The sequence below is a fragment of the Globicephala melas genome, chromosome 20 (assembly GCF_963455315.2).
Source record: "Globicephala melas chromosome 20, mGloMel1.2, whole genome shotgun sequence".
Classification (NCBI taxonomy): Eukaryota; Metazoa; Chordata; class Mammalia; order Artiodactyla; family Delphinidae; genus Globicephala; species Globicephala melas.
The window spans coordinates 42,221,783-42,249,040 of record NC_083333.1 but is presented as its reverse complement, the minus strand read 5'-3'; the positions used below and the strand labels follow the sequence as shown (position 1 = coordinate 42,249,040).

The 27,258-nt window shown below is 53.4% G+C and overlaps 2 protein-coding genes and 1 long non-coding RNA gene across 6 annotated transcripts; 2 read left to right on the top strand and 1 right to left on the bottom strand.

Moving 5' to 3' along the window:
• Positions 1 to 411: 411 nt before the first annotated feature.
• On the bottom strand, positions 412 to 20,058 carry CACNB1 (calcium voltage-gated channel auxiliary subunit beta 1). Of its 3 annotated transcripts, XM_060290032.2 has the most exons (15): positions 19,926 to 20,058; positions 19,371 to 19,501; positions 16,852 to 16,938; positions 13,733 to 13,852; positions 12,485 to 12,607; positions 11,780 to 11,916; positions 11,477 to 11,553; positions 10,165 to 10,184; positions 9,828 to 9,908; positions 9,328 to 9,386; positions 9,032 to 9,141; positions 8,732 to 8,883; positions 5,040 to 5,135; positions 4,442 to 4,627; positions 412 to 2,689 (listed from the first exon to the last, which is right to left on the bottom strand). In XM_060290032.2, exons 2-15 carry the CDS (start codon positions 19,452 to 19,454, stop codon positions 2,228 to 2,230), a joined length of 1,794 nt encoding a protein of 597 aa, XP_060146015.1. In that variant the 5' UTR covers positions 19,455 to 19,501; positions 19,926 to 20,058; the 3' UTR covers positions 412 to 2,227. The 3 variants fall into 3 exon arrangements, with proteins under 3 accessions (XP_060146015.1, XP_030696073.1, XP_030696074.1); XM_030840213.2 differs by lacking the exon at positions 19,926 to 20,058 and having other exon boundaries at positions 19,371 to 19,659; XM_030840214.2 differs by lacking the exons at positions 412 to 2,689; positions 10,165 to 10,184; positions 19,926 to 20,058 and adding an exon at positions 10,914 to 11,068 and having other exon boundaries at positions 3,287 to 4,627; positions 19,371 to 19,659.
• LOC132594098 (uncharacterized) lies at positions 19,753 to 22,244 on the top strand. Of its 2 annotated transcripts, none has more exons than XR_009560218.1 (3): positions 19,753 to 19,846; positions 20,900 to 20,965; positions 22,145 to 22,244. It is a non-coding gene; the product is annotated as an uncharacterized lncRNA (long non-coding RNA). The 2 variants fall into 2 exon arrangements; XR_009560219.1 differs by having other exon boundaries at positions 19,795 to 20,746.
• A 177-nt stretch (positions 22,245 to 22,421) lies between these two features.
• On the top strand, positions 22,422 to 26,702 carry RPL19 (ribosomal protein L19). The gene is made up of 6 exons (XM_030840215.3): positions 22,422 to 22,533; positions 23,411 to 23,517; positions 24,865 to 24,987; positions 25,626 to 25,746; positions 26,126 to 26,236; positions 26,496 to 26,702. Exons 1-6 carry the CDS (start codon positions 22,529 to 22,531, stop codon positions 26,617 to 26,619), a joined length of 591 nt encoding a protein of 196 aa, XP_030696075.1. The 5' UTR covers positions 22,422 to 22,528; the 3' UTR covers positions 26,620 to 26,702.
• The last annotated feature ends 556 nt before the right edge of the window (positions 26,703 to 27,258 follow it).

The window sequence follows — 27,258 nt, the reverse complement described above, 5'->3', positions numbered from 1 at the left end:
AGGCAGACTGGGCTCCAGTCCCAGCAGTGCTGGCTTTGCCATCACCTCCCTGTTGGCCATGGGCCAGTCACTCGACCTGTGGGCCTTCCCAGTTCCTCTTTCCTTGGGTTTGCTAACCCCTCATCTGGAGGGTCCTGACGTCTGTTGCCCTCTACACACACACTTTGCACAGGAGCATTCAGGTCCACCACCCCAAAAACAAGAACCATGAGAGTGGAGAAATGGTTTGTGCGTGCTGGGTGAGGCAGGATACAGGTGACAGCAGGAAGGATCAACCATCACAAGTCCACATCCGGCCAGCTGATGGTGGCAGGAACGGGCACTGTCACGTGCTGACTTTCCTCCTGGCTTTTGATCTTTCTCTCAGTCTGGGACTGGGATGGGGGTTCCTGATTCTCTGCCCTTCCCCACAAACAGACCTCTTCCCCTCCCACCAGGCTGGTTAGCAGGCCCTGGGGTGGGTAGTTGTGGAGGCATCAGTGGAGGGAGCCGGAAGCTCAGCCCATCCCTCCCTGGGAAGCTGGGGAGCAGCTGAGGCCACAGGAGCAGAGAAGCAAGCACGGGCCTCTAAGACAGTGTGCCAGTGGCTCTGGATCTGACCCCCTGAACAAAACCCAGGGCACCCCACTTCCCGTCTCAGCTTGCAGTTTTGCCTGGCTCTACTTATGGGGAGACGGACCGGACAAGCATGGGGCTTGGGGCTGAGCAGAGCCAAGACTGGCCACGGCTTTATTCCTGCACCCACCCCTTCACTCTCCCTCCCTGCACATCGGCAGCTCCCACACACCTAGGCTGGCAACCATGCGGCGGGAACAAAGAAGCAGGCTCAGGAGGTGGCCGCAAAGGACAGGATGGCGGTTTTATATGTGGCAAAATACTTCTCCTAGGGGAGTACAGACGAACAGACAGACAGATGGGGGCACAGGACACCAGACAGGAAGGGGAAAGGTTGGGCAGTGGTCTCTTCTAACCAGTAAGTGGAAGCTGCACCCCACCCCCGGGTGGGGGTGGGGGGTGGGACAACATTGGCACAGGAGGTGGCGAGACAGGCATGAGGCACCCATCCCTGAGGCGGGCAGCCGGGCAGGGCCCAGTCCTCGTTGGCACAATCGGCTCTCTCTGGCCCAGCTGGGTGCTGGTGGGGGTGGGGGACGGGGCTGCTGGGCTACGAGATGCTAGGCAGAGGGACGATCCAGGGCAGAGGGGGTACCAAGGCCTCTCCTGGGGGGCGTAGACATGGGTAAAGGACGGGATCACAAGAGGCAGATACAGAGCAGCAACAGCAGCAGCTAAGCCCCCCGGGGGGATCCGAGGTCCTGAGGCCCCAGGGGTGACAATTACCCTCTCCCCTGGGGCCTCAGGGTGAAAGTGAAGCAGTTTTTTGGTTTTAAAATGAGCTGGACCAGAGTGTTCCATGGGCTCCACACCCAGGTGACAAGGGGATGGGGGGGCTCAGATGGAGAGGGGCCCCCTCTTCTGATGGCTGCAGGCAAGGGATGTTGTAGGCAAAGCTCATTCCTGGGGTAGGCAAAGCCTTGAGGCATGGAGGTGGTGGTGGGGGTAGCAGCATCTCGGGTTGCCCCCTCCTCAGGGTTCTAGGTCCTGGGCGGGCACAGGGCACTACATCTGATGCCTGCCAGCTTCTACCCAGACCACTCCCCAAGACGAGATCCCGGTGGGGTTTCCAATGCTGTAACTTTCACCTCCCAGACAATGCTGCCAGGAAGCTAGGGGGAGGGGTGGGCATGGTGAAGGACCCTGGATCTGGGGCTTGGGGAAGACAGCCCTCATAGGAAAGAGTCTGTGGTCTCCCTCTCCAGGAAAAGCCCCCCTACCCTTCCCAAATACTCCAGGTTGGAAAAAGAAAGGGCCACCCCATTTTAGGACACTCATTTAAAGCCTGGAGTAGAAGGAGTTAAGGAACTGCACCTTTTCTCTGGGCGAGGGGAGAGAGCCCCCTGAGGTGGGGAAGGGGATACTGCAGGAAGGTTGTCATCCCCCCATGCACCCACAACATGTAGGTAAAAACCTACCGCTGAGGCTTAAGGGAGTCTCAGGAGCTGGTTGGAATGCTACCACCAAAGAAACCCCAAACATTGAGCAAAGGCATCTGAAAGGAGGGAGACAGCGCCCCCTGGAGGCAAGATACATCCGCAGTGGTGAGCCCCTCTGTCCCACCCCTCCCCTGGGCTCAGAGCCCTTCCTCCCACTGTGTGGCCCCCGCCTCTCAGCGGATGTAGACGCCCCGCCCCCAACCCTGCAGCTCATTCTTGTTGCGTCCCAGGACTGGACCCCCGCCCTCCGCGCAATAGCGCGCCTTATTCCGGCCGCGGTTCCGGTTGTTGGTCAGCTCCTCTTCATAGTCTTCCTCATCCTCCCAGGATCCCTGTCGGGCTGGTGGGGTGCTGCCCCCTGCAGGGTCTCCAAGCCCTGGCCCCTCGGAGGGGTCAGTCTCCATGTCCACACACGAGTCTCCCAGCTCCGTGTAGGCAGAGTTTCGGTTGCCAGGGGTGTCGGCATCAAACGTGTCTTGGTGGGACAGTGCGCGCAGGGTGCCCGCCCGGCCTGGCGGCTGGCTGCTGGGGTAAAGGCCTGGGGGCTGGCCCAGCTCTCCCGGGTACTCGTGCACGCTGGCGTGCTCCCCGGTGGCCCGTTCCAGTGACTGGTCCCCGGAAGCAAGGTATGGTCCCTGGTTAGCAGGCAGACGGCACACACCATGCAGATCAGGCAGGAGTGAGAGAAACACAACAAAGCAAGGCAGGTTAGTGAGGGCACCAAGACACCCAGCCTGGCTGAAGGAGAGGAGGGTGCTGACCCTAGGGGATGGGCAGCCGGCAAACGGCTCTGGAGCCCAGCCAGAGAGCCAGAGGACAGAATTCAAGGCATTTGCTCCTCCACTAGGAGAGGGGGCACCGGACCTTCCTAAGGTGGGTGAAGGCATGAACTCTCCCGGTAACCATGGTAGAGAGCCCACGAACAATTAGTCATCAATTCCTCAAGGCACACATTAATGCTGTCTTGGGCTAAATCATCATTAACAGCTCATTAGTATTGCTACTCGTTAGTGGTTGATTCGGTTAGTCATTGCCCCCGTTTCCCAAATATACTAAGGGGGGGATTTCAGCCAGCTCCTTCAGCCCAACCAGACCCTAATCACAGGCTTCCGGAACCCCACACTTCCCCCCACCCCATTGCCTAGTCAGATGACAGAGTCTCCAAGGTTGATAGGATTCCTCCCCTGCCCCCAACAAAGACTCAAAGCTGCAGGCTGGGGAAGGCTGATGGGTCTTTATCCCCCACTGGCAACAATGAGATGGCCCAATGTCCTCAGCACCAGATGCCACATGAAGATGGCCGTAGAGGCTGCTGGGTAGCGTGCAAAGAGACCTGGGTTCTAGCCCCATTCCCTGCTACTTCAAGCTGTGTGACCCTGAGCAAGTGACTCCCGTCTCAGTGGCCCAGTGTCTCTGTGGTGGTATGATGGGGATTAGACTAGAGCAGCAATTTCCAAACTATTCCCTGGAGATCTGGGGTGGGTGGACAGGGCACAGAGTGCTTCAGGGGTCCCCGTGGAAGTGAAATGGAGGCCAAGCCACTAGCTCCCTCTGAGCAGAGCAAGGATGCCTTGTCTACATACTGAGCTTCCACATAAGATTCAGTGAACAAGTGGGCTCTGGTGCTGAAAACAAATTTGAAAAGCAATGGTCTAGAATGACTTCATGGGTTTCTTCTGGTTCTAATTGGAACCCAATACTTAATGGTTTGACCTCAGAGACAGGCCTTGGCTCCCATGGGGGGAGATCAAGGCAGGGTGGAGAACCCACAGGAGGGTCTTTCCTGGAATCTGTTTAACCGGGAGAAGGATGGAAGGTTCAACTCATGGAAGACGCTTCACTTTGGGTCCCTACTGAGAAGTCTCCCGAGATTAGGGCTCTGGAGGAGGGGGGCAGTTTCTCTGGTTTGAACGGCCCTGCTCTGTGGGATTCCCTGCGTCTCAGGGCCCTTGGTCTGCTGCGTCTAAAATGCTGTGACCTCTGTTGGGTCTAAAATGGGTGTAGAGTCCAGCAAACATATATTGATTTTCCTGTTTCTTCCCAGTCACTTATCCTACAAGGCCCCCAAGGCAAAAGCCCCCAGGGCCGCAGATATGGTCCTTTGAGACCAGGCCCAGGGAGGCCCCACCAGCCAGCCCCAGTCCCATCAAAAACCACAGACACCAGAAGCTGCCACTCACCACATTTTTTACAAAATAAAACTCTTCCCTTCCTTGCCCGCGTTCACTGTGCTCAGTTCCTCAGTTCCGAGCCCTGGGCGGGAGGGGACATGGGTGGGGCACCTACACGGTGTGCTCCTGCTGCTGGGGCACCGCCCTGGCCCTCTGCGAGGCCTCCAGCCCTCCCCAGAAGCTGAGATTTCTCCTGAGTGAGGTGAGCACCTGTACCTGGAGGTTGGAGACAGGGGCAGGGCTGGCAGCAAGGGCTGCAGTAGCCATGGTGCGGTTCAGCAGCGGATTGGGCGGAGTGCTGCTGGGCGGGTGTGTGGCCTTCCAGTAGGCTTCCAAGTACTCGGCCAAATGCTCGCAGGCATCCTCCAGTTGATTCTCATCCAGGATGATGTCAAACATTTCCTGTGGAGGCGGGGTTAAGGGCAGGGCTGGGATGAGCTGGGCATGACCAAGGGGTGAGGGTGTGGCCTGGGGCAGTGGGTGGAGTCAAGGGGTTGAAGGACAAAGTTAAAAAGAAACCTCTGGATGTCCAGGAAGAGGAGGGCTCTTAGACATACAAATCGACAGAACTACAAGAGGTCTTCGTACCCCGATACTCCAACTCCCTCATTCTAAATATAAGGCAACCAAGGCGTGGAGAGAGGCTTAACTCCCCACAGAGAAGTGGTGCTGCTGGGACTTGAACATCCAGCACTCTTTTCCCTGCATCTCTGGACCCCGCCCAGGCATTCCCGGTCACTCTCTCAAGCAGGCCAGAGGACACGTGGAGAACCCAAACGTTGCCCCTTCCCTTCCCCTGGGTCTGAGCACTCACAGGAGGACACTGCGCGAGCTTCTCCGAGGCTGCTATTTGCACATTGAGGTGTTTGGACTGAGACTTCCCTCGAGACTTGATGAGCCTCTGAAGAACCTGGTTTGTGGGGGGAGAAGAGGAGCTAGAGGGACCCTGCAATGCACCACGCCGGAGAGGCAGGTCCTGGCTGGAGCCAGTGTGGAGAGACAGTATCGGGGCCAGGGGATGTTCCATGACTCTCAGCCCTGGCCGCCTCTTCAGAAATGACCTCACCAGTCCTGTGTCCATCCTACACAGTGCTCAGGCTCTCTCCTGGGTCTCATGCCAGCCTGTCCTGGGAAGTTCCAGCAGTGGCTGTAATGAAGGGCAGTGATTCTCCTTCCCAACCCCTGTAACCTTTATAGGCTTCATTCTCTGGGCCAACTTCCCCTCCACGTTAGCAGCAGTAGCCATCCTTTACAGGGACATGTGCTATGTCCTGGCACTATTCTGTGCTTTTTACACAATCAATTCATTTAGTCCTGACAATAATGCCATTATGCAGCCACTATTATTATTCTCATCTCAATGATAACAGTAATAATGATGATAATAGCTAAACATAAAGCTACAACCTTAACTAAGTGATCAAAGTTAACAGCACCAATGATACAACAAACCGACATCCTGTGCTTCCTGATGCAACGCACTCAGAAGGACACATCGCTTTGGTGATGTTCCTACCTGAAACGTAAAACCTAAATCTAGTCATGGGGAAACATCAGACAAACCCACACCGAGGAACAATCTACAAAATAAGTGATCTGTACTCTTAAAAAATGTCAGTGTATGGGGCTTCCCTGGTGGCGCAGTGGTTGAGACTCCGCCTGCCGATGCAGGGGACACGGGTTCGTGCCCCAGTCCTGGAAGATCCCACATGCCGCGGAGCGGCTGGGCCCGTGAGCCATGGCCGCTAAGCCTGCGCGTCCGGAGCCTGTGCTCCGCAACGGGAGAGGCCACAACAGTGAGAGGCCCACGTACCGCAGAAAAAAAAAAAAAAAAATGTCAGTGTCATGAAAATCCAAGAAAGGCTGAGGAAAATTTTCAGCTTAAAGACTATAAAGAGATATGACAACTAAATGCAACACATGATCCTGGATTGAAGGGGAAATTGCTATAAGGGGCATTATTGGGACAACTGGTGAAAACTGAAGATGGACAGTATTTTAGATAAGATTTCTTAAATTTGACAATTGTACTGTGGTTATGTAAGTTAATATCCTTGTTCTTAAGAAATACATGTTGAAATATTTAGGGATAAAGGCACACAATATCTACAACTTACTCTCTAATAGTTCAGGAAAAAAGATACACATATATAAGCGCACATATACATAATACATACATACATAAAGTAGTGGCAAAATGTTCAAAATTAGTGAGTCTGAAAAAAATTAAATTGTATACTTTAAATGGCTGAATTGAATGGCATGTGAATTTTATTTCAATAAAGCTGTTAAAAAAGTAGTGAATGTGAGTGAAGTGAATTCAAAGATAGTCCTACTATTCTTACAACTCTTCCGTAAATTTGCAATTATTTCAAGATAAAAATCTAAAAAAAAAAAAATAGAATAGATACAGTGCTTAGTAGGTACCAGGCACTTTGCATGGTTAATTTGTTTATTTAATCTTCACAAGCACCATTTGAGGATTCCTATTTTGCAGGTGAGGAAACAGAAACATAGAGAAGTTAGGTGACTTGCCTAAAGAGCACAGAGCCGGTAACTGGTGGCACTGGTACCTAAACTCAGGCAGTCTGATTCCAGAGTCCCCACCCTTAACCTCAGTCAGTGCTCAGTGGGGGCAATGGAAGTGTCTGTTAACTTTCTAGTTCACAAAGTGTTTTTGCAGCCATTGTCTCATTTGATCCTTTCAACCACCCCAGGAAGTACTTAAATCCCATCACCCCTTTTATGCTTATTAGAAACTTAGGACTCAGAAAGCTTAAGAAACTGGGTGCTCAGGGACTTCCCTGGTGGTCCAGTGGTTAAGACTCTCAACACAGGGGACCAGGGTTCGATCCCTGGTTGGGGAACTAGATCCCGCATGCCGCAACTAAAAGATCCCGTGTGCTGCTACGAAGATCCCACAGGTGGCAATGACGATTCCGTGTGCCGCAACTAAGATCCAGAGCAGCCAAATAAATAAATATTAAAAAAAAAGAAAACAAGAAACTGGGTGCTAGCATGAGATGTTAACAGTTACCACCTCTGGTTGCCTTCATCAGTCAGACAGAACTCTGGGCTCTTTACATCATTACCTCCAACCCTCTCAATAATAACATATGAGAATGATTATAATTCCCATTTTGTAGGTAAAGAAATTGAGGTGCAGGAGCTTCCCTGGTGGTGCAGTGGTTGAGAGTCCGCCTGCCGATGCAGGGGACATGGGTTCGTGCCCCGGTCCGGGAAGATCCCACATGCCGCGGAGCGGCTGGGCCCGTGAGCCATGGCCGCTGAACCTGCGCGTCCGGAGCCTGTGCTCCGCAATGGGAGAGGCCACAGCGGTGAGAAGCCCGCGTACCGCAAAAAAAAAAAAGAAATTGAGGTGCAAAGGCTAAATAATCCCCCCAAGATCACAAGCTCAATAAAATACAACCCAAAAAACCAAAACCAAGATTTAATTAATTAAATAAAAATAAGCCAATCAGAGCTAGGATTTGAACCCCATACTGTCTTCTCATTTCAAATCCTTCACCTAAGCTCACCTTCCATGTTTCTCAAACCCCTACTAATGTCTAGGAGGGAAAACTAACGGAGCCACTATATGACCAGAAAGTAAATCAGCCTTCCTACCAATTTCATCTCTATCGAGGCCTACATGAAGGCAGTGCAGCAAAAAGGGCTGAAATCGAAAGACAGGAAAGGTCTTTTCCCAGCCACCAAGCAGCTGCGTGACACTGGGACAGAAAGCACAGAATTCTTTCTGTTTTCTGGACTCAGGAGAAGTCAACAAAGTAGAGACAGGGGACTGGCCTGCATGACCCTAATAATATTTAAAATAGTTAATACATGAAAAGGGGGACTTCCCTGGTGGCGTGGTGGTTAAGAGTCCGCCTGCCAATGCAGGGGACATGGGTTCTATCCCTGGTCTGGGAAGCTCCCACATGCCGCGGAGCAACTAAGCCCGTGCACCACAACTACTGAGCCTGTGCTCTAGAGCCCACGAGCCACAACTACTGAGCCTGCGCTCTAGAGCCTGCGAGCCACAACTACTGAGCCTGTGCTCTAGAGCCCGTGAGCCACAACTACTGAGCCCACATGCCACAACTACTGAAGCCCGTGCGCCTAGAGCCCGTGCTCCGCAACAAGAGAAGCCACTGCGATGAGAAGCCCGTGCAACGCAACGAAGAGTAGCCCCCATCACCACAACTAGAGAAAGCCCACGCGCAGCAACAAAGACCCAACGCAGCCACAAATAAATAAATAAATAAATGCTTTAAAAAACAAAACAAAAAACATGACCAGGTATATTATACCAGACCCTTTGCTAAGTGCTAAGTATTCGCATTAGGTTGAATCTTCACAATATCCAGACAATGGAGTTCGACAGAGCAGGGAATCTGGGCTCGAGGAGATTAAGCCACACGATTAGTAAGCAGCACCTGGGGTTTAAACACAGGCAGCCCAACCAGAGCACTCCTGTCTCCAATCGGGTCAGACTCCTGCACCCACCTTGGGAGAGGTGATCTTGATGTAAACAATGATGGGGGCCAGTGAGGTCTTGGAGAGCTGGGCTGGGTGGTTGATGGTATCGGCATCCAGGGCAACCAACTGAAGGGTCCGGGCCAGCTCGAAGATTCGCTCGATCTCGCTCTGAACCTCAGCTGGGGGAATGGAGTCATGGGGCAGGCGGAAATGTAAGGGGGCCTCCCAGGAGGCCGTGGGCAAACAGAGCATTTCCGGAGATGCCCCCTCCCCCCCCACATCTGGCCCCAGAGCAGGGGTGCGGGTGGGGTTACGGGGTGGGCTCACCCAGGCTGGAGCGTGTGTTTGAACGCTCGATGATGATGTGTTTGCTGGGGTTGTTGAGGACTGAGCGCTTAGCCAGGGAGATGTCCGCTGTCACACGAGTGATGGAGATCCTGGGGGATGGGACAAGAGGAGTCAGGGGTCAGGGTGGCCTAGAATGCCCTGCCTGCTCCCCAGGCTCCAGGACAGCCTCTTATCCCTCAGTCCAAGAGTTCCAGGATTGTCCTTCCAGCCATCCTGCCCATCCCCAGCAGCAGAGAACCACAGTGGGAGCGGAGAGCCAGCTCCCAGGGTCTTACCTGCCATCAAACCGATGCTTCAAGAAGTCAAATAAAGCTTTCTGCATCATGTCTGTAACCTGAGGTTGGGGGGTGGGGTGGGGGGAGGAGAAGTCAGGTGTTTAAAGCCCCTCAGGGAAGGTGGACCGCTAGGTATTTGCCCCCTGACATTCCATTTTCTTCTTAAATCCCTGAGATGAGGAAGTCCCTGTTGTGGGGAGGGGGCAGTCCTTTTGAGTCTGAGGGGCCTCCACTGGGGTCTCTGATTGCAAAGATCCTTTTAGGTGGGATCTCTGGGAGGACTTCTCTGGGGCTCTTTTGAGAGGACTAGACCCTTCTGGGGTCTCCCTGGGGGTTGGGCCCCCCATGGAGGGGGGTGTCTCTGAAGGTATGTAGCCCTCTGGGGAAGAAACCCTGGGAGGGCCCTGCTGGGGGATCTCTCTGGGGTCTGAAGACCTGTCTATGGAGTCTTTCCGGAGGTCTGGGCCCCTCTGGGTCCACTCGCCTCTAGGGGCTCCTACCTCATAGCCCTTGAGCGACGGTCCCACCAGGATGATGGGCCTCATGGAAGGTACCACGTCATAGGGGGGCACATGCTCTGTCTGGGGGGGGAAGCAGGGAGGGGAAACCCCAGAGTGGAGATGGCATTAGCCCCTCTTCCCCCACCTCCAGGCTCCCCCATGCATCCTTTCCTCCCCCTGGTCCCAAAGTCCAGATGTGGGGATCGGGGCGGGGGTGGGGAGGCATGGCGAGGAAGGGTTGGGGAAAAGGGGGGCAGATATGGGAATGGGTGTTAGAAGGTCCCCCTAGCTCATCCCAGGGGGTGGGGAGGGGGACACAGAAAGCTGTGATACTCACCAACTTCTGCTTCTGTTTGGCTGGGTCCAGAGATTGCCAAGAGGAGGGCGGGGGAGGAGAAAGGGGAAGGTACCCAGGCAGGGGCAGAGGGCAAGGGAGGAGCCAGGACAAGAGAGGGAGGGAGAGCGGGCAGACGAGGAGAGATAACAAGGCATGCGTGTTAGTGACAGACAGAGCCAGAGAGAGGGGACGGGACCCCGTGCCAAGGGGGAGCCAGAGGTGGCCCTGGATCAGGGCTGGGCGCAGGACTGACAGCCAGTCCAGTGAACTTGGGAATGTTCAGACATCCTGTACCCCCTTTCTGGGTCCTGCTCTGCAGCCAGGAGATCCCCGTGTGCCCACCCGAGCCCCGTGGAGTCCGGAAAGGGCCAAGAAGGTCACCATTCCACCTTCCCCTTCACATGTGGCAGTGGGGGCAAACACGGCCTAACCCACTGGCAGTGAGGGGGAAAAGTCAGGTCTCATGACCCAGACCCTGCTTTCAGTTGAGGGGCGGGGGCAGCCTTCCAAGAGAAAGGGTGCTTCCACTGCAAGAACCATCCGTTCCAGGGAAGTGGGCCAGGGTGTAGTTGTGTGTGGAGACAGACGTGCCTATCCTCGGTGTCATTCTACCCTTCCCTCCTCCTTGGCAGGAAGGACTGATTCCCACAGAATCAGGCTGAGACCACGTCGGAATCCATTCCAGCCCCCTCCCCCCCCAAAGCACTGGGCTCTGACCTCCCCTATCACAAGAACCCAGCAAGAATTACCTTCTTGAAGAAGGGGATGCGCTTGCCGTGGGGTGGCGGGGTGGTGACACTGCTAACGCTAGTCTTGGCAGAGCCACTATGCTCACCGAGCTCTGCCTCCTCATCCTCTAACTCCAGGGGGTCTAGTTCAAAGGCTAAGTTAGTCATTTCATTACCTGGACCGCAGAGTCAGGATGAGGGAGGAAGGAGGCGAGGTGGGGAGGAGTGAGATGGACATGAAGACACAAGTACAAAACGCAGGGATGGGATGGGGAAAAAAGAAAGAAGAAGAGGTGAATGGAACAGGGCTGGGAGAAATGAATGGGGGGTAGGGGGCAGGGCAGTCAGGCAGAGAGATGGAGCTACCAAAGAAATGGGAGAGTAGAGACATGAAAGAATGGGCGCTGAGGGACAGGCCCAGCTTGTGGGGTGTCCTGCTCTTCATGGAGGGGGTACCACCGGAGGTGTCTGGAGGACTCAGGATTGGGGTACCCCCAACTGCAGGGAAAGGAGGGGACAGGCAGTGGGGAGACCACCCCGCCCAGGAGCTCCACCCGACCCCGTGGGGTGGCGGTAGCTCTTACCACTGGCAGGGGGCGTGGGGCGGCGGGTGCCAGTCACCACGTCTCCCAGACTGGAGCTGGAGTTGTCACCTGATTTGCTGTGTGGGCAGAGAGGCAAATGGAGCCGTGAGCAAAGGAGGTGGGCGTGAGGGTGGGGGATCTGTTCTCTCACAGGCTGCCCCCTGCGCCCCGCCCTCATTTGCCAGCCCCACTGGTGATGCCACAGACAGTTTTGTGTCCTCAGGGCAACGCGTCAACCCTCAGGGTCTACTCCCGGCTGGCTGGCTGGCCTCTCCCGGAGGTGCCCTGGCCCCAGCCAAACACCTGGAGCTGAGGCGGTTCTGGCGCAGCTTCTGTTCCTGCAGCAGGCGCAGGCTGTCCAGTTTGACAGGGCTGGGGATGAAGCCAACCTCACAGCCCTCCTTCACCAGTCGCCCAATCCACCAGTCATTATTGTATTTCTGCAAACGACAACGGCAGGTGGGGTGGGGGAGACCAAGAGGGAGATTAGAGGCACAAGCCAGCAGCCAGCTCCAGGGGACACCACCCCCAGCCTTGCCTACCCCGCCCAGGGGGCGGCACCCTCAAACAGCCCTGGCACCAGCCTCTGATTACAGCCCCCAATTCTCAGGACTCTCCGGAACCAGCATCCTCTTGTGCCATGGACCACCCACACCCCCAAGCACATCCCTGTTCTGAGAGTCCTTCCTCCCCCATGTGCCAGCTCTACCCTGGAAAGGCAGGGAGAGAAGTTAATGCTGACACCTCCATGTGCCTGGCACACTGCCACCCCACTGACAGGCCTCATCACAAACCCTCCCAACAGCCTTGTGACCTAGGCATTACCATCCCATTTTACCAATGAAAAATGCAAAGCTCAGAGAGGTGGAAAGATTTGCCTCAGGTCACACAGCAGATTTAGCCCAGCTCTGCTTGGCTCAGAAGTCTTTTTCCACTAGAGGTCTGACAGCCCCTCTCCTGGCACCCACTACCCTGCCCTCCCTCCAGATGCCAACACATCCTCCCCACCTCTTTGATGTGCAGGAAGTCCTTGGGCTCGAAGGTGATGGCCACTCCCTGAACAGGCACCTCATCCCCTAGAGATGGGTTATAGCCGACATTTGTCCTCACAGCAAATGCCACTGGCTTGGTCTAGAGGAAGATGACAACCAGAGGGTTAAATCACAATGGGATGTACAACTTCCTGACTGTGGTGGTGATTACGGAGAGGTTTGTTTTGTAAATTGTTTATTAAAACATATACTGTACACCCTACTATACATAAGATAGATAAACAACAAGGACCTACTGTATAGCACAGGGAACTATATTCAAAATCTTGTAATAACCTATAATGAAAAAGAATCTGAAAAAGAATATACACATATATGTATAACTGAATCACTTTGCTGTACACCTGAAACTACACAACATTGTAAATAAACTAGACTTCAAAAAAATTTTTTTTAATAAAAACATATACTGAATGGCTTATGCAGTTTTTTACTGCATATATTAAATTTCACAATAAAAAAAAAGCAAACCATAGAACTCAGTCCTCTCAGGGTGGAGGGGGGCATCAGGGAATGCTAAGTATAGGTGGTGGGAGAGCCTAGAATAACACCAAGAAGGAATAATAATAATAGTAACAATAACAATAAGAACAAATAATAGTAATAATAATGATAGCAGCTACTGTGTAGTGTAACAGGTACTGTGTTATATGTTTCACACCCATTATCTCATTTATTTATTACAAAAACCCTATGAAGTTAAGTACTATTACCATATTCATTTTATGGGTTTTTTTCTTTTCTTTTTCTTTTTTTTTGCTGCGCCACGTGGCTTGTGGAATCATAGTTCCCCGACGACCAGGGATTGAACCCGGGGCCACGGCAGTGAAAGTGCTGAGTCCTGACCACTGGACTGCCGGGGAACTCCCACCATATTCATTTTAATGAATGAGAAGACTAAAGTTCAGAAAGGTTAACTGACTTGCCTAATATCACACGGCTAATAAGAGCCCAGAAAATTTGACTCTAGAAATGAGTGGAAATGTTTAGCTCCTATTATGTGTAGAAATTAGGCACTTATTGTACTTCATAAGGAGGCAGGTATTACAGCTTACACTTTACAGGTGAAAGGCAGAGGCACATCAGAGGGGTACATGAGCTAGGAAGTGGCTAGGCCAAGACTTGACCCTGGGTCTGTCCAGGCTGTCTCTGAGGCCTGGGGTAAGGGAAATAATGCCAGCACAGCCCTTCCCATCTTTCTCACCTTGGCTTTCTCGAGCTGGGCTAATGCCTGGCGCTCTGCCTCCTTCCTTAAGGCTTCTCGGTCCTCCTCCAGAGACACATCGGAGTCTGACGGACGGCTGGTATAGGACTCTGCTGATCCCTGAAAACAGACAGGGCCAGCTCAGGGCCAACGCTGCCTCCCCAGCTCCTGGGCCTCGGAAGGCACCCGTCGTGGTTGCCTCAAGCCCCAGCCAGCCCAGCATGATACCACAAGGGCTAGGAGGAGGTGGTATTAGATGGGAAGAGCCGGAGAATGAGGTCTGCAGGCCCCTGGAAAGAGTGTGGCCCTAGGAAGGGTGACAGCAGCAAACAGGGGATTACGGCAGGTCCAAGGACAGCTGCTTGGGGCCCAGGGAGGGGTAGGAACCTGATAGGGGCACAGCGCAGGGGTGGAGTGCCAAGGGACAGTCTCCACTCCCTGCTCCTCCTTCCCTCCCCTGCCCCCAGCACCGGCTGAGACAGACTCAGCACAGGCCCAGTGAGTCCTTCCAGGGGCTGTAGCCACCAGCTTAGGCCTGAGCTCTCGGCACTGGCGGCAATGGGCAGCCTGCTCCACGGGCTAGGACCACACAAAAATTTGCCATTTTCTGCTCAAGGGTGAGGGAAGATAGAATCCTACCTCCTCTTCCAGAAGCTGGGGAGCCCCAGCCCTCAGGCTCTCATAAGATACAAAAAAGAACCCAGGATTCCTGGGATGGCGCAAGAAGAGGCAAGTTAAGAGAAGGACATGAGCAGGCCTTTCCTCAGTACTAGGGCTGCCGGCTGCCAGGGTTAAGGCAGCCTCAGGAGTCTGGGTGTGCCAGGAAGCAGGCCTTGATCACACCGACCATCCCAGAGCACAAGGAACTCCCTCAGTGATGCAGGCACAAGTGTAAGACACGCATAGCCTGTCCAGACCCAGGGCGTGAATGAACATGCTAATTCACGGATGTGCTTGGATGTGCAACTTCAAGGGTATGTTCTATGGTATGTCCTGGTGTGTATGACTGAATGAATACAGGTACACGTGCGTGCATACGGGGCGGAACGGGTGGACGCCCTCAGTGTCTGTGTCCCTGAGGGCATGTGAGGGCAAGAGCCAGGAGGTGTGGATTTGTGTGACCGTGCAGCGGCGGTGTTGCTACAAAGGGCAGGAGGGGACCTGAAGAAAGAACAAGACTGCAGAGGTGAGGGGGTTCTTTCCTGAAGACAGAAAAGGGTCACCTGGCCAGGAATGCCCATTAGCTTCGTATGGAGGGAACCTGGGAAAGACAGAAGACCAATTCCCACCTCCCCAGAGCGCCCTGGTGCATCAGTGAGAGCAGCTGCCCATCAAATCATGAAAATGGGAGAGTGGAGAGGGGAAAGGTGGGGGGTGGGTGGGGTACTAAAAGAAGCTGGAAAAGAGATGCAAAGGAAAGAGAGTGAAAACCAGTTAATCTACCACTCTCCACCCCTCCCGACGGGAGCACTCAGAGTCAGAAAGACAGATGCCAGGAGAGCCAGGGGAACAGACCCAGAGATGGAGTGGCAGAGAGACACTTACTAACCCCAACACACACGCAAACACGCATACACACACACACCCCCCCAAGAATGGTGGGAGACAAGGAAACAGTGAGGCAAGGAGACAGGCTGGAGTGAAGGCCTCCCACCAGCTTTCCTGAGGGGCTGTTCCCACCTCCCCCCACCTTCACTCCATCCCCAGCTCACCACTACGAGGGTCCGGTTGGACGCCTCCATCCCGGCGCCCTCAGTGCCTGCCCCTGCTGGCCTAGGGGGTGGCCCAAACTGCCCGTTCCCCCAAGGGGCTCAGGTTACAAGCAGAGTTGCTACATGTGCAAACTGCTAGGGTATATTTAGCTCAGAGATGTGGCAAGGACTGCCCCCCCACTCCCTGCCACCTACGGGGGGTCAGAGCTGGGGAGCTAAGAGGAGGAAGGATTGGAGACTGGGGTCTGATCCCCTGGGTCAGCAAACACTGAAGGAATGAGGCCCTTTTCTGTCAAGAGGGGCTCCACTGAGCACAGTGTCATTCTTCCTAGCCTCGGCCCTGGCCCAGTCCTGCAACACAGGGGATGAGGGAAAGATCAAAGAAAGGACTTCGTGTTTGTATGGAGGTGCTGGGATGAAGAGCCCCTTTCCTGACGCTCTCAAGTCAGGCCCGGGCTCATATGTGCCAAGTGTCGTGGAGACAGAAGAAGTGAAAAGAAGGGCCCCTCTCCAATCTGTAGTGGATCTGCCTGGCATCACCCTCTCTCTCCTGGCCCGGGGTGGGGGGGGCGCGGCTGACTTCCCTACTGTCCTCTGCCGTCATATGCTGCCCATGTTTTCTTCAACGTACTCCTTTCCTTGTCTGATCCTAAGCCCCTCTTGCCTTTTTTGGGTACCAGGCTTTGTTGAGATGCTCTGTAGTCATAGCAACTGCATGGCTCTCTCACTGCTTCTCCCTGAGCCTGAGATGGCCTGGGGTTGACAGAACAGAGATGAGAACAGCATCTTCCTGATGGGAGAATAGAAAACCCCAGAAAGCCATTCAGCTACACTACCCCCCTTCACTCAGGGATGCTGGGCTAAAGTCCTCTCTAATATCAACTTCCTCCTGCCTCTCCTCCACCTCTGTCAACACACGTTCTCTCTCTGCGTATTAAAGAAGTCACATCTGGATGTGAGGAGGGTGTTTCCCTGACCCACACCTAATCAGGGCTCCAGGGACCCAAATGTCCTGGCTCCTCATTTCTTAGGACCTGCCTCTACCCCATGCTGTCACAGATTCTGGGGGAGGACATGGAAGGAGACAGCCGGCAGGGGGAGTGGGTGACAGCCTGAAGCCAGCTAGAAGGAGGCAGGCCAGGCTGTCCCTGAATGAGATGACGCAGGCAGGCAGGCAGCAGGGGCTGGTGTCTGGTGCTGGGAGAGGGATTGGGTGGGGGCTGAAGGAGTGGGTACAGCTGACAGTATATGCAGAGGAGGTCATGGGGTGTAAGGGTATGGGGTGGTTGTGGGCAGGTGACAAATGACACGGGGGAGGGTGCCTGGAGAAAGCCTCAGACCCAGCTCACCAATCCTGGTCTCCACCAACCAGCCATCTCCCTCCTCTCAGCCCAGCCTACCCATTACCTGGCGGACAAAGCTGTTGGATGTTGTATCCGAGGATGTGCTCCCATCCGACCTTTTGAACCGCCCTTTCCTCTTGCTGTATTTGCCCTGGAGAAGCCAGGAAGGGACAAGAGTAGAATCAAAAAGGCCCTTTCCCAACCCTCATCCCATCAGGCCCAGAACCACAGCAAAGCCTTGGAAATATCATTCCCTGATCTCAACAGCCCGCCCCTCTAGCTTCTTCCTGAGATGGTACAGCCCAAGCGGGAGGGAGAACCCAGACCACAGCCATGGGGTGGGGGACAGTGAAAGAGAGCCCTAGGAAGCACACACAGAAACCCCCAAACCAAGACAGAGAGGTTGGGAAGGGGGAGGCAGTGAGAAGCTGGAGACTCATTAGGCAGCAAAGCTAATTGAGACGCTGGGCAGGCGGCAGAGGCCTCAGGGGGAAGGGAGAGGCTGCCTGCAGTGCTGGGGGCGCGGAGAGAGCTCCTGGGAAAGTTCCCCTCCCTCTCTACCTCAGCTGGAGCAGAGTGGGGCTGAGTGTGCCTGTGGCCCCCAGAGAGAAGAGGATTCACCAACCCAGGCCCAGCTTGGCTTTCCCCATGCCCAACTCCTGCCTTGTTTCTCGCAGAGTGGGGAGGGGAGTTGCAGCTCTCAGCTCTTGGAGACCTAAAACTAGATTCCCAGGGAAGGGTAGGGGGCGTGGAACTGTATTTGGAAAGTAAACATCTAACCCCAACCCCGACCCATGGGGGCAGATTTAGCACCCTGCCTCCAACCTGGTAGGACTTCTTCTCAGCCCGTCCTCACAGTCACAGTGATCATACTTCTCCCCAAGGGGGCAAGAGGGATCAAGCCCTCTAACCCTCAGCTGCCAATGCCCACGTCCTGTCGCCATGATATCCACCAGGCTGCAGCAATCTAAATGTCCCCTGGCCCTGCCCCAAGATGAGTCTAGGTCACAGCCCCCGCAGGGCCTTGGTGAAGAGTTGCTCAGTCCCACAGGCTGGGCTCCTGGCTTCGGTGGCGTGGACACTGCCCGACCTCTCACGCAGCCACCCATTCAGGTATTTCCAGGCCTCCTGTAAAGGGGGCTACTTCTTTGCTCTCCCCAACTCAAATATACACATTGGCCCCCAGCCTGTCTAGAGTGGGGTGGGGGGGAATCATTGATGGTTCAGGCCCTCCAAGCCCCTGCCCCCAGCCTCCATCCTAGAGTTTCTTTGCCAAAGAAGCTAGGTAAGCCATGACCAGGCTAGAGGCTCTGGTTCCTTGGGCCTGAGTACAAGGAGGAGGGTGGATAGATGGGAGAGAAGGGCACCTGGGAACCCTTTGAGAATCCTCCCTCCCATCACCTTCTCTCCAGCAAGACGTATCTCCAACCTCGAGGACTGAGGATCCCTATGAACTTAAGAGGATTCCCCCAGTGAGCCCCAGACTCTTTCAGACCACGACCACTATCCCAGGCAAGGAAAAGGGAGTGGCACCCAGAGGGACAAGGGACAGCTGAAAGGAAGGCCCCAGTCAGCTGCCTCCCAGGCTCCAAGGGGCCTGGGGTGGAGAAGGGAGGTATTTTTAGGTCTGACCTGACCCCCGCACCCCACGTGCCCACATTATCATGGTGGTTACAGTTGCTCCAGGCTCACCACAGCAAGAAAAGAGTTAATGCTATCCTAGCCTTGGGGTGTTGCCAGGTTGGATAAGGACACGTCCCAGAGAAATCCCCTGGCACGACCACCCCAGACCTTGCTGGTCACTCCATGGGCACCCTCCCTACCCAAGAATACCCCTTTCTGGGGGTAACCTGGGGGCACAGGAGAAGTGTGAGTGAGGGGGGCGGCAGACCACCCCCATCCCCGCGCCCCCCAGGTAACACAGTTTCTTCCTCTCCAGTACAGTGAGTTGGCATCCATTCAACTTTCCAAACTTTGGAGGCATTTTCTGGGGCTGGGGGGATGGGGTGGAGGAGGGACAACGTGGGTGTTTGTTGGGGGAGGGGAGGTGGTCCAATATAGGGGTGGAGCTGAAGTGGCTGGGACGGGGGCCTGGCCCGGAGCTGGCCCCTTCCCCGCCCTCGAAGGCCAGTGTCCGCAGCTCTGAAGGCCTGCTGGCACTGCCCGGTGACCACCGCCTCGGCCACCCCCGCCCCACCCACACCCGCCCGGCGCCCCTGAGCGTGCTCTGCGTCCCCCCTTTGCCTGAGCTCTCTCTCTAGCTTCCTTCAACCCCCGGGTCCCCCCGCCAGCACCCACACTCTCAACCCACTGGAGCCGGTACCCGAGCAGCAGAGACCCTGACGCGTGGGAGAGGAGGCGAGGGTGACAGGCGGCCCGACCGCCTCCTCCCCGCTCTGCCAAACCGCAGCACAACTCCCGGCCAAGCGCCCATCAATCATTCACCGGCAGAGCTGGGGGGCGCACAGCCTTCTCCCCTGGGCGCCGGGCATGTAACCCCTTTTTCCCCGGCCCCCCTCGATCCGACCCCACAGGGTCCGCGGGACAGGCCCCCTTCCCTCGATCCCGGCCACCACGCCTCACCTGTGGGCTGGGGTCGAAGACCTCCATGGGGATCTCCTGGGAGGATGGGTAAGGGCCCCGGGACATGCTGGTCTTCTGGACCATGGAGAGGAGCCTCCCCTCCGGCCGCCGGTCCGGCCCAGCCGGGCGCCCTCAACGCATGAGAGAGGCCGTCGGAACCGAGAGCAGCGCAGCCAGCACCCGGTCGAGCCACCTGGCCCAGCCTTCGGTTGCCCTCTTCCTGCCTTCCCTCCCTCCTCCCGCTCTCTCCTCTGCTGCCGCCGCCTCCTCGGCCCCTGAAGGCTCAACATCTCCCCCCGCCCCCTCCGCTCCCACCCGCCCCTCCCTCCCTCCCTCTCTCCCTCTCTCCCTCCCTCCCTTCTCCGGCCCCGGCCCCGCCCCTCGCAGCCCCTCCGCTGGCTCCGCACAGACAATGGGAGGACGGCGGAAGGGACGCATGTCTCTCCCGGCGGGCGCTAGCCTCCGACTGGCCTAGGGTGAGGGTGGCCCATTATGGGGGAGATTAGAAACCCGCCAAGGGGCTGAGAGCGGGGTGGGGTGGGGGTTGCCGTATACCAGTGGATGCCAGGCGCGGATGGAACTGAAGCGCGGATTAGCATGGCTGGCACCGCCCCCCTCTTGCGTCCCAAACCGCTCTTCCTAGCTGGTCTCCCCATTCCACTCCAGCTTGGGCCACCGGAACTTCACGGCCCTGGTGATCCTGGGACCCGGCTTTAACTCTTTTCGCCCCACTGTGGTCCCAGGCAGACTGGAACCAAACGGAAAGTCCCCTCCCTCGCCAGTATGGTGGTGCTGGCCGGCTGGGGGCTGAAGCTGTGGTGGGGAGGGTGTCCAAAAGGAGTCTCAGCAGAGACAGCAACAAGAAATCCTAGGGACTCAGGAGTCCTATTGCCCTAGTGCTAATATCCCCCAAGCCCTTCCAAAAGGCCAGGGGTGGGCCTGGGTGAGGTCTGTGTTCCTCGAAAGAAAGGAAAAAGGAAGAAATGTGGAGTTGAGACAGGAGAGACTGGCAAAAATCAGATCTGTGACCTCCTGTTTTTTTTTTCTTTTCCCTGTATTTTGGCCGCGCTGTTCGGCATGCAGGACGGTTCCCTGACCAGGGATCAAACCCGGGCCTCCGCAGTGAAAGCTCTGAATCCTAGCCACTAGGCCACCAGGAAACTCCCAGATCTAATGACTTTTGACCTAGAATTGCTCCCGCTTCATCCTTGAATTGGGGACAGATACCCAAGGCCTGAACCCCACCCACCATGATCTATGGAGAGAAAAAGAGTAGGGGATTCTGGCAAGAGACCTTAGTGCCAACTTGGTTCAGGCTCTTTGTGGTGGTGGCCCTGGACGGATCAGCACACCTCTCCTGTAAAATGGGTTTGCCGGTACTGTGGTGTCTTTGTCACCTGGGATTACTGGGAAGAAGAGGGAAACGAAATTAAACGATGGATTGCTGGGGTGTTTGGAGATGCTGTAAGGTGCTGTGCAGGGGTCAATCATGACAGGAAAAACTTACCTCCTTGTTTGACCCCTTCCAGGGCTCCACAAAGAGGAGAGATGAGAAGTAGAATGAAGAAGATTTGTGCAGATTCAAAGACCCTAAAGTAAGCCAACCTGGGAATTCCCTGGCAGTCCAGTGGTTAGGACTCCGCCCTTTCACTGCCTAGGGCCTGGGTTCAATCCCCGGTCTGGGGAACTAAAATCCCGTTAAGCCAGTGCGGCCAAAAGTAAAAAAAAAAATAAGGCAACCTGCTATGTTCTGCTGGAGGGGAGACTGTGAACACACTGACTCCTTTTTACCCTGGGTTTTGCAACAAGTGATGGCCAGCCCCAAGAGCCAATACTGAGCAGGGCTCCCATCTTCCCCTTGGGCACAGGAGAGCCTGGCATGACAGAGAAGGCATGGGTTTTGTAGTCAGAAAGACCTAGATTTTCAATTTTTGCTACCTCAGCTGTAAAATGGCAATGACACTACTTGTGAGGAAGTGGCATAAATTTTGCATCCCTTCCTCTTTTTAATTTTATTTTGGGGGGTGGGGGCGCACCGCACGACTTGTGGGATCTTAGTTCCCCCGAGCAGAGATCGAACCCGGGCCCTTGACAGTGAAAGCACGGAGTCCTAATCACTAGACCGCCAAGGAATTCCCTTCCCTTCCTCTTTTTGACCTTCTCAGCTCTATTTAGCAGCCAGGAAAAGTTCAGATGATAGATACAGGATTATCAGCTGGAGCGAAGCAAGGAGTTGGAGCCAGAACTCAGATCAACGTTTCTTGGACCCTGGAATGTTCTCCTTGGTTTTTTGCCTTGGATGCTCCAGAGCAAGAGGAAATAACTATGAGAGGGCCTGTCATTCGATTTTTCTTTTTTAGACTTTCGCAACTATTCATTCACTCACTCGCCATTTCTCAAGTGCTTACTACCTGCAGAGCTCCATGGCCACTGGAATACAGTGTGAGCCAAACCAAAGACTGGTTCCCGCCATCAAGGAGCTTGTCTTAATGCCTTCTTTTGCAAGTTGCAAACGTCAACTCATGTGATTTTCACAACTAGACGACGGATATATTAGAACTAGGTACACTATACATAAGAGAAAACTGAGGCACTGAGAGATTTAGAGGCGCAGTGGCTCAAAAACATACACTTATGTCTTTGGTGATCTATTCTGCACTCCAGAGGCTGCCAATTACCGGAAGAGTGAATAAAAGGTTGCTTTTGTCTGATATCTGCCCTTATTACTCTCTCTTGCTTCATTTTTTTCCCGCTGATAAATCATCCTTCCATAGAATCCAGTATGCCTGGGAGGAGTGGGCCGCTCTAGTCAAACTACTTTATCCCGCCTGCGCAATCCAGCTGACTTCCGGCTTCCACTGCCCACGTGATCAGGTACCATTGCTGCGCATGCTTAATAGGAAGTCGGACTATACCACTTTGCCATGCCGAAGGGAGATATTTTCTATGTTTTAAAGTTTAAAACCGATTCCTGATATTAGACTTCTGTTATCCCGGGTATTAACAGAATATATAAGTAAGTTTAGGGTGGCGGAAGATTAAAGGACCGGAGGGGAATACGGGCGAAAGCGGAGCGGGGGGTGGGCTCTCCCCTTCACAGATAATGGGAGGAGCCTGGGGAGAGCAAGCTCTTTCCTTTGGCCCCTGCGGTCGCAGCCATGAGGTAAGGGCTCTCGGGTCTCTGATATTGATTGATTCTGGCTGCGGCCGCACTGCGGGGCTGTGTACCGCAGCCCGTGCTGGAAGAGACGGGGTGGAGGCGGCCCTGAAGCGGCGCGTCCCGGAGCTTGGGATAGGCCGGAGCACACTAGCTCCTAGCCTCGAGAGGAGGGGGTGGGGGAGCGTTCCCGGAACTCTAGGACGGGGGAAAGGTGGGCTTCGCGCCCCACGTGTGTCTGAGGAGACCCACGCGGGCAGAGGAAAGGCGGCGGCGGGGACTGGGTTGTGGCCCCCTTACTCACTGGGCCGATCTATGGCTCCGAGCAGATCTCTGCTTCCATGTGACGTAAGACAGGTCGCGAGTAGGCCCCAAGCCTCCGACTTTATTACTGGGATAAGAAAGGGAAAAAGAGCCCAAGAAGCAAAGGACTAGATTAACTAGCACATCAGGCCCACTGGCCTCGGATTCTTCACGTTAAACACTTGTTTTTAGTGTTGGGTACCAGAAAGGGCATAAGCCCCATCTTCATTCCAATTGTATCCGTTAGTCTCATTTTCCAGAGGAGAAAACTGAGACACAGAATAAGACATAACCTAGAGGTTGTCGACATCCCAGGGTGGGCTGTTCGCCTACAGGAACGCACAGGCAAAGCTTTACAAAGGTCTTGGTATAGGGAAGATTATTAACCTGGGGCTGCGTCGTGGGTGGCCGAAGTCTGGGGGGACGTGTTTGTCTTTAGTACTAAGTGCATATACACATGCACCTCCCCCCGCCATGTTTCACGACATTAGAAGACTTGGAAGGGCAGGTCTTGTTGGGGATGCTCATTCTTGCCCAGGAATGGTTTCCAGGGCCTGATAGTGTTTTCTGTTTGTCGCAGTATGCTCAGGCTTCAGAAGAGGCTTGCCTCCAGTGTCCTCCGCTGTGGCAAAAAGAAGGTCTGGTTGGACCCCAATGAGACTAATGAAATCGCCAATGCCAACTCCCGTGAGTTCTTGGGGTCTAAGTTCCTTCTTCATCCTACCCCTTTCTCATCCTTTGTGCAATGAAAGTTGACACGATTGTGTTGACTGTTAACAGACCTAGGAGAGCTCATAGTTTGGGGGGTGGTTTATAAAATGGAGGAGTCACAGAAATACGGAGTGCCAGATGTTCTCTTCCTGCCACTTGCCAGAATGACAGGATGGAAGTTAATGGAACCACCCGATGTTATATTAATAAATATCGCTAGAGTGGATATTCTGTTTTATGGCTGTGAGAAGGATTTGTGAAGAGACAGTACAAGGACTGGGGCGGGGTAGAGATGGCCGATGAAATGATGAATTGGAAAGACCTGGGGCCTCAGACTTTATTAGAGGCCTGTTTGCATATAATTCAAAGTAGTAAGACAGTGTCAGTCCTGCAGATAACATCAACATGCCCACATTACTTCAACATAATATTGTTACAGGGAAAAAGTATTCAATGAAATTGTTTAAAATTGTAAGGCAGACTTTATTCAGAACAATTGCAGTAGTTACAGGGACCAATGGGATTTTACTTTGGGGGAGAGAGATTGAACTCAAGTCAGAATATAGCATGGGCAAGTAGGAATTTATAGCCAAGGAGCATGGTTTCGGGGATCCGTGGATGGAAAATTAATAAGAGGGCGATAAACTATAATGGAAAAGAATATATAAATATATAAAGAATGTATATATGTGTATAACTGAATCACTCAGCAGAAATTAACACAACATTGTCTTAATTGTTTCTTTTTTAAAAAAGAAAATTACTAAGGAAACAGGGGTAAGGGGGATTCTGGCCTGGGTGGTCAGTTATCAAGGGTAGGGGCTTCTGCTTAACTAACTTAAGCAGAGTTTTTTACTAAAACTAGAATTTACAAGGAAGCGTACAGATGGGCCTAAGAGAAGCTTCAGGAACCTGATGAAAGTTTGGTCAAGCAGGAATCTGTGAATATCAGGGAAATCCTTTACCTGTTTGGGTTTGTGGTATTGTAATGTGTGCTCAAAAAGTCCTTATTTTAGACTGGTAGCTAATAGGTGAAACAGGATCTGAAGGACTAGGCCGTATTTGTATGCTATTTTGATCACATATCCCTAAATATGTATATTTGGAGTGTGCTGTAAAACATCTAAAAGGGTAGAGGTTTTCTGTTGTTGCTGCTGTGTTTTGTTTTTTAAGAAATAAATAGAAGTTCCCCACTTCCCACCGTTTTTGAAAACCAGGGATGTGGGCAGCGTTTCTGGCATGTCCTGTTTGGACTCTGCGTTGTGACTGGTGTACTTGGGGCTAGGCCCCACCTGACTGACCAGGTGCATTGTGGTTTCCCAGGTCAGCAGATCCGGAAACTGATCAAAGATGGGCTGATTATCCGGAAGCCTGTGACAGTCCATTCCCGGGCTCGATGCCGAAAAAACACCTTGGCTCGCCGGAAGGGCAGGCATATGGGCATAGGTAAGTACATTCTTCCCTTTTCTCCAAGACTTAGGGAATGATAAATGATTAAGTCTAGACTAGGATATATTCAGAAACCTTTTCCATTCTGACTCATTTTGAGCCCTTTTCCTACTCCATGATACTTGGTGTGTTTTTCTCTCTGCAAATCAGAAAGTTGGCACTGGTGTTGGAGTTGAAGGTCTTGGTAGAAAGAGGTCACATTTATTGAGCACCTGTACCCCCGTACCCTACCCATCCATTCTACTGGATGCTTGGGAAATGTCCAATAAATCCTAAAACCGCTTTCTAGGCTCAGGATGACCTAGGGAGATGACGGTCACATCACCTTTTTAAAGCCCTTCCAGCTTACCGTGCTGCCTTGGTGCATGCCCTGTCATATCCACATTCTGTGGAGTGAATGGGGAATAATTGCCTTGTTTGTGCTTCCTTAAAAATTGAGTAAATGAAAGAAATTAAATACTTGGGATCATCATCTGTAAAGTGGAAATAAAGCTACTTAAAGTGAGGTACAACTCTTGGCACATGACCCAAAGAGTTATAAAGTGTTTCAGAAATTGGTAGCTATCGTTGTGACCAGTCAGCTGGCTCTAGTAACCCAGATGCACTACAGGGAGCCTGAGTCATCTTCCTCGTAGGTAAGCGAAAGGGTACTGCCAATGCTCGAATGCCCGAGAAGGTAACCTGGATGAGGAGGATGAGAATTCTGCGTCGGCTGCTCAGAAGATACCGTGAATCTAAGAAGATTGACCGCCATATGTAAGTACCTTCTCTCGGGCCCACCAAGACCCATTGCTGTTTCGATGGCTTGTTCTTTGCACAGATACAAGCTCTGTCTCATTGGTCTTGGGGAGAGAGCCATGTGTCTTGGTATTTTCTAAGAAAGTTCTTCCGTTCTGTCCTGTTCTGCTCACATACACCATCAGGACAGCCCAAGAATTAAGTTTATCTGCCAGGTGAGCTCTTCTGTCTAGAAATTGCACAAAAAGTCCTAGTTTGGGGGAAAGAAGTCCCTGCAGCAAGAAGAGAGGAAAGGAACCCTACATGCTTAGGGGCCTTGTGTAGAGGAGCAGATCACAGGCCAACCTCGGTGTTGGTCCCATTGCTGACCAGAACCTCTAATCCTTGTACGCTACAGGTATCACAGCCTGTACCTGAAAGTGAAGGGTAATGTGTTCAAAAACAAGAGGATTCTCATGGAACATATCCACAAGCTGAAGGCAGACAAGGCTCGCAAGAAGCTTCTGGCGTAAGTTTCTTTAGGAATTGGTGTCTGTCACAGGGGCAAGTTCTGAGACATTTAAAATGTGCTGATGTCTAATCTCGACTTACATGCAGTCTGTCCAGAATACAGTTGTTGTGTTAGAGGTATATGCTGCTCTGTCCTGTACATACCCACATACCACCTACCATCAATGTCAGGGTAGTGTGGGGACTTATTGGCTAGTTGAAGCAGGAGCTCTTGGTGTCCCCAGCAGCTCACCCATCTTCTCTCTTCCATTACCCAGGGACCAGGCTGAGGCCCGCAGGTCTAAGACCAAGGAAGCCCGCAAGCGCCGTGAGGAGCGGCTCCAGGCCAAGAAGGAGGAAATCATCAAGACTCTGTCCAAGGAGGAAGAGACCAAGAAATGAAGTTCTCCTTTTCTTCTCTGTACATAGTGGCCTCAGCAGTTGCGTAGATCACTCATTCAATAAAAAACAAGGCTTTATCTGCCTGCCTCTCTGCTTCCAGTTTCTGGCTGCTTGGTGGGTCTTCACTGTTTACAGGGCCAGCACTGAGGAATGAGATACAGGCCCTTCCCTGGGTTCCTGCTTCATTTCTCCCTTGGCTCCTGGCCTCTGGTCAGGCTCATGCCCCCTCCGTCCATGGGGTGTGGGACCTACTTTGAAGGGAGGAGAGGAATGGCTTCTACCCAAGCCTCAAAGACTGTGCCTCAAAACTGCTCTTTTCAGCAGAGCATGAGTGGCACCTCAGACATGGTCTCAAATGTTGGTTGGGAACCAGTATTCAGTTGTGACATGAGTTGTCACATTATTTTAAAACAACAGAAAATATATGCTTGCACTGCTCAACTGCACTGAGGTTCAAGGTTGTGGTCTACTGCCTTGGAACTCCAGGACGGTGGGAATTTGAACCACCACCAGTCCAGAAGGTATGGTCTGGACTTGAACTGCTGGCGACTGCCTAAGCTGTCTTCAGACAGCCTTATTGAGATAGAACTGAAGCTGTCATCTTGAGCATCCCAATTTCTATTTCTAAACTTTTTTTCT

What these genes read in the sequence shown, in the direction of transcription:
- RPL19 (XM_030840215.3), top strand. An exon ending in AATCGCCAATGCCAACTCCC is followed by an intron (nt 23,518 to 24,864) that starts GTGAGTTCTTGG and finishes GTGGTTTCCCAG; the next exon opens with GTCAGCAGATCCGGAAACTG. An exon ending in GCTCGCAAGAAGCTTCTGGC is followed by an intron (nt 26,237 to 26,495) that starts GTAAGTTTCTTT and finishes TCCATTACCCAG; the next exon opens with GGACCAGGCTGAGGCCCGCA.
- CACNB1 (XM_060290032.2), bottom strand. Translation starts at nt 19,454, where the DNA reads ATGGTCCAGAAGACCAGCATGTCCCGGGGCCCTTACCCATCCTCCCAG. An exon ending in AAGCATCGGTTTGATGGCAG is followed by an intron (nt 9,142 to 9,327) that starts GTAAGACCCTGG and finishes CCCATCCCCCAG; the next exon opens with GATCTCCATCACTCGTGTGA. An exon ending in AAACACACGCTCCAGCCTGG is followed by an intron (nt 8,884 to 9,031) that starts GTGAGCCCACCC and finishes CCATTCCCCCAG; the next exon opens with CTGAGGTTCAGAGCGAGATC.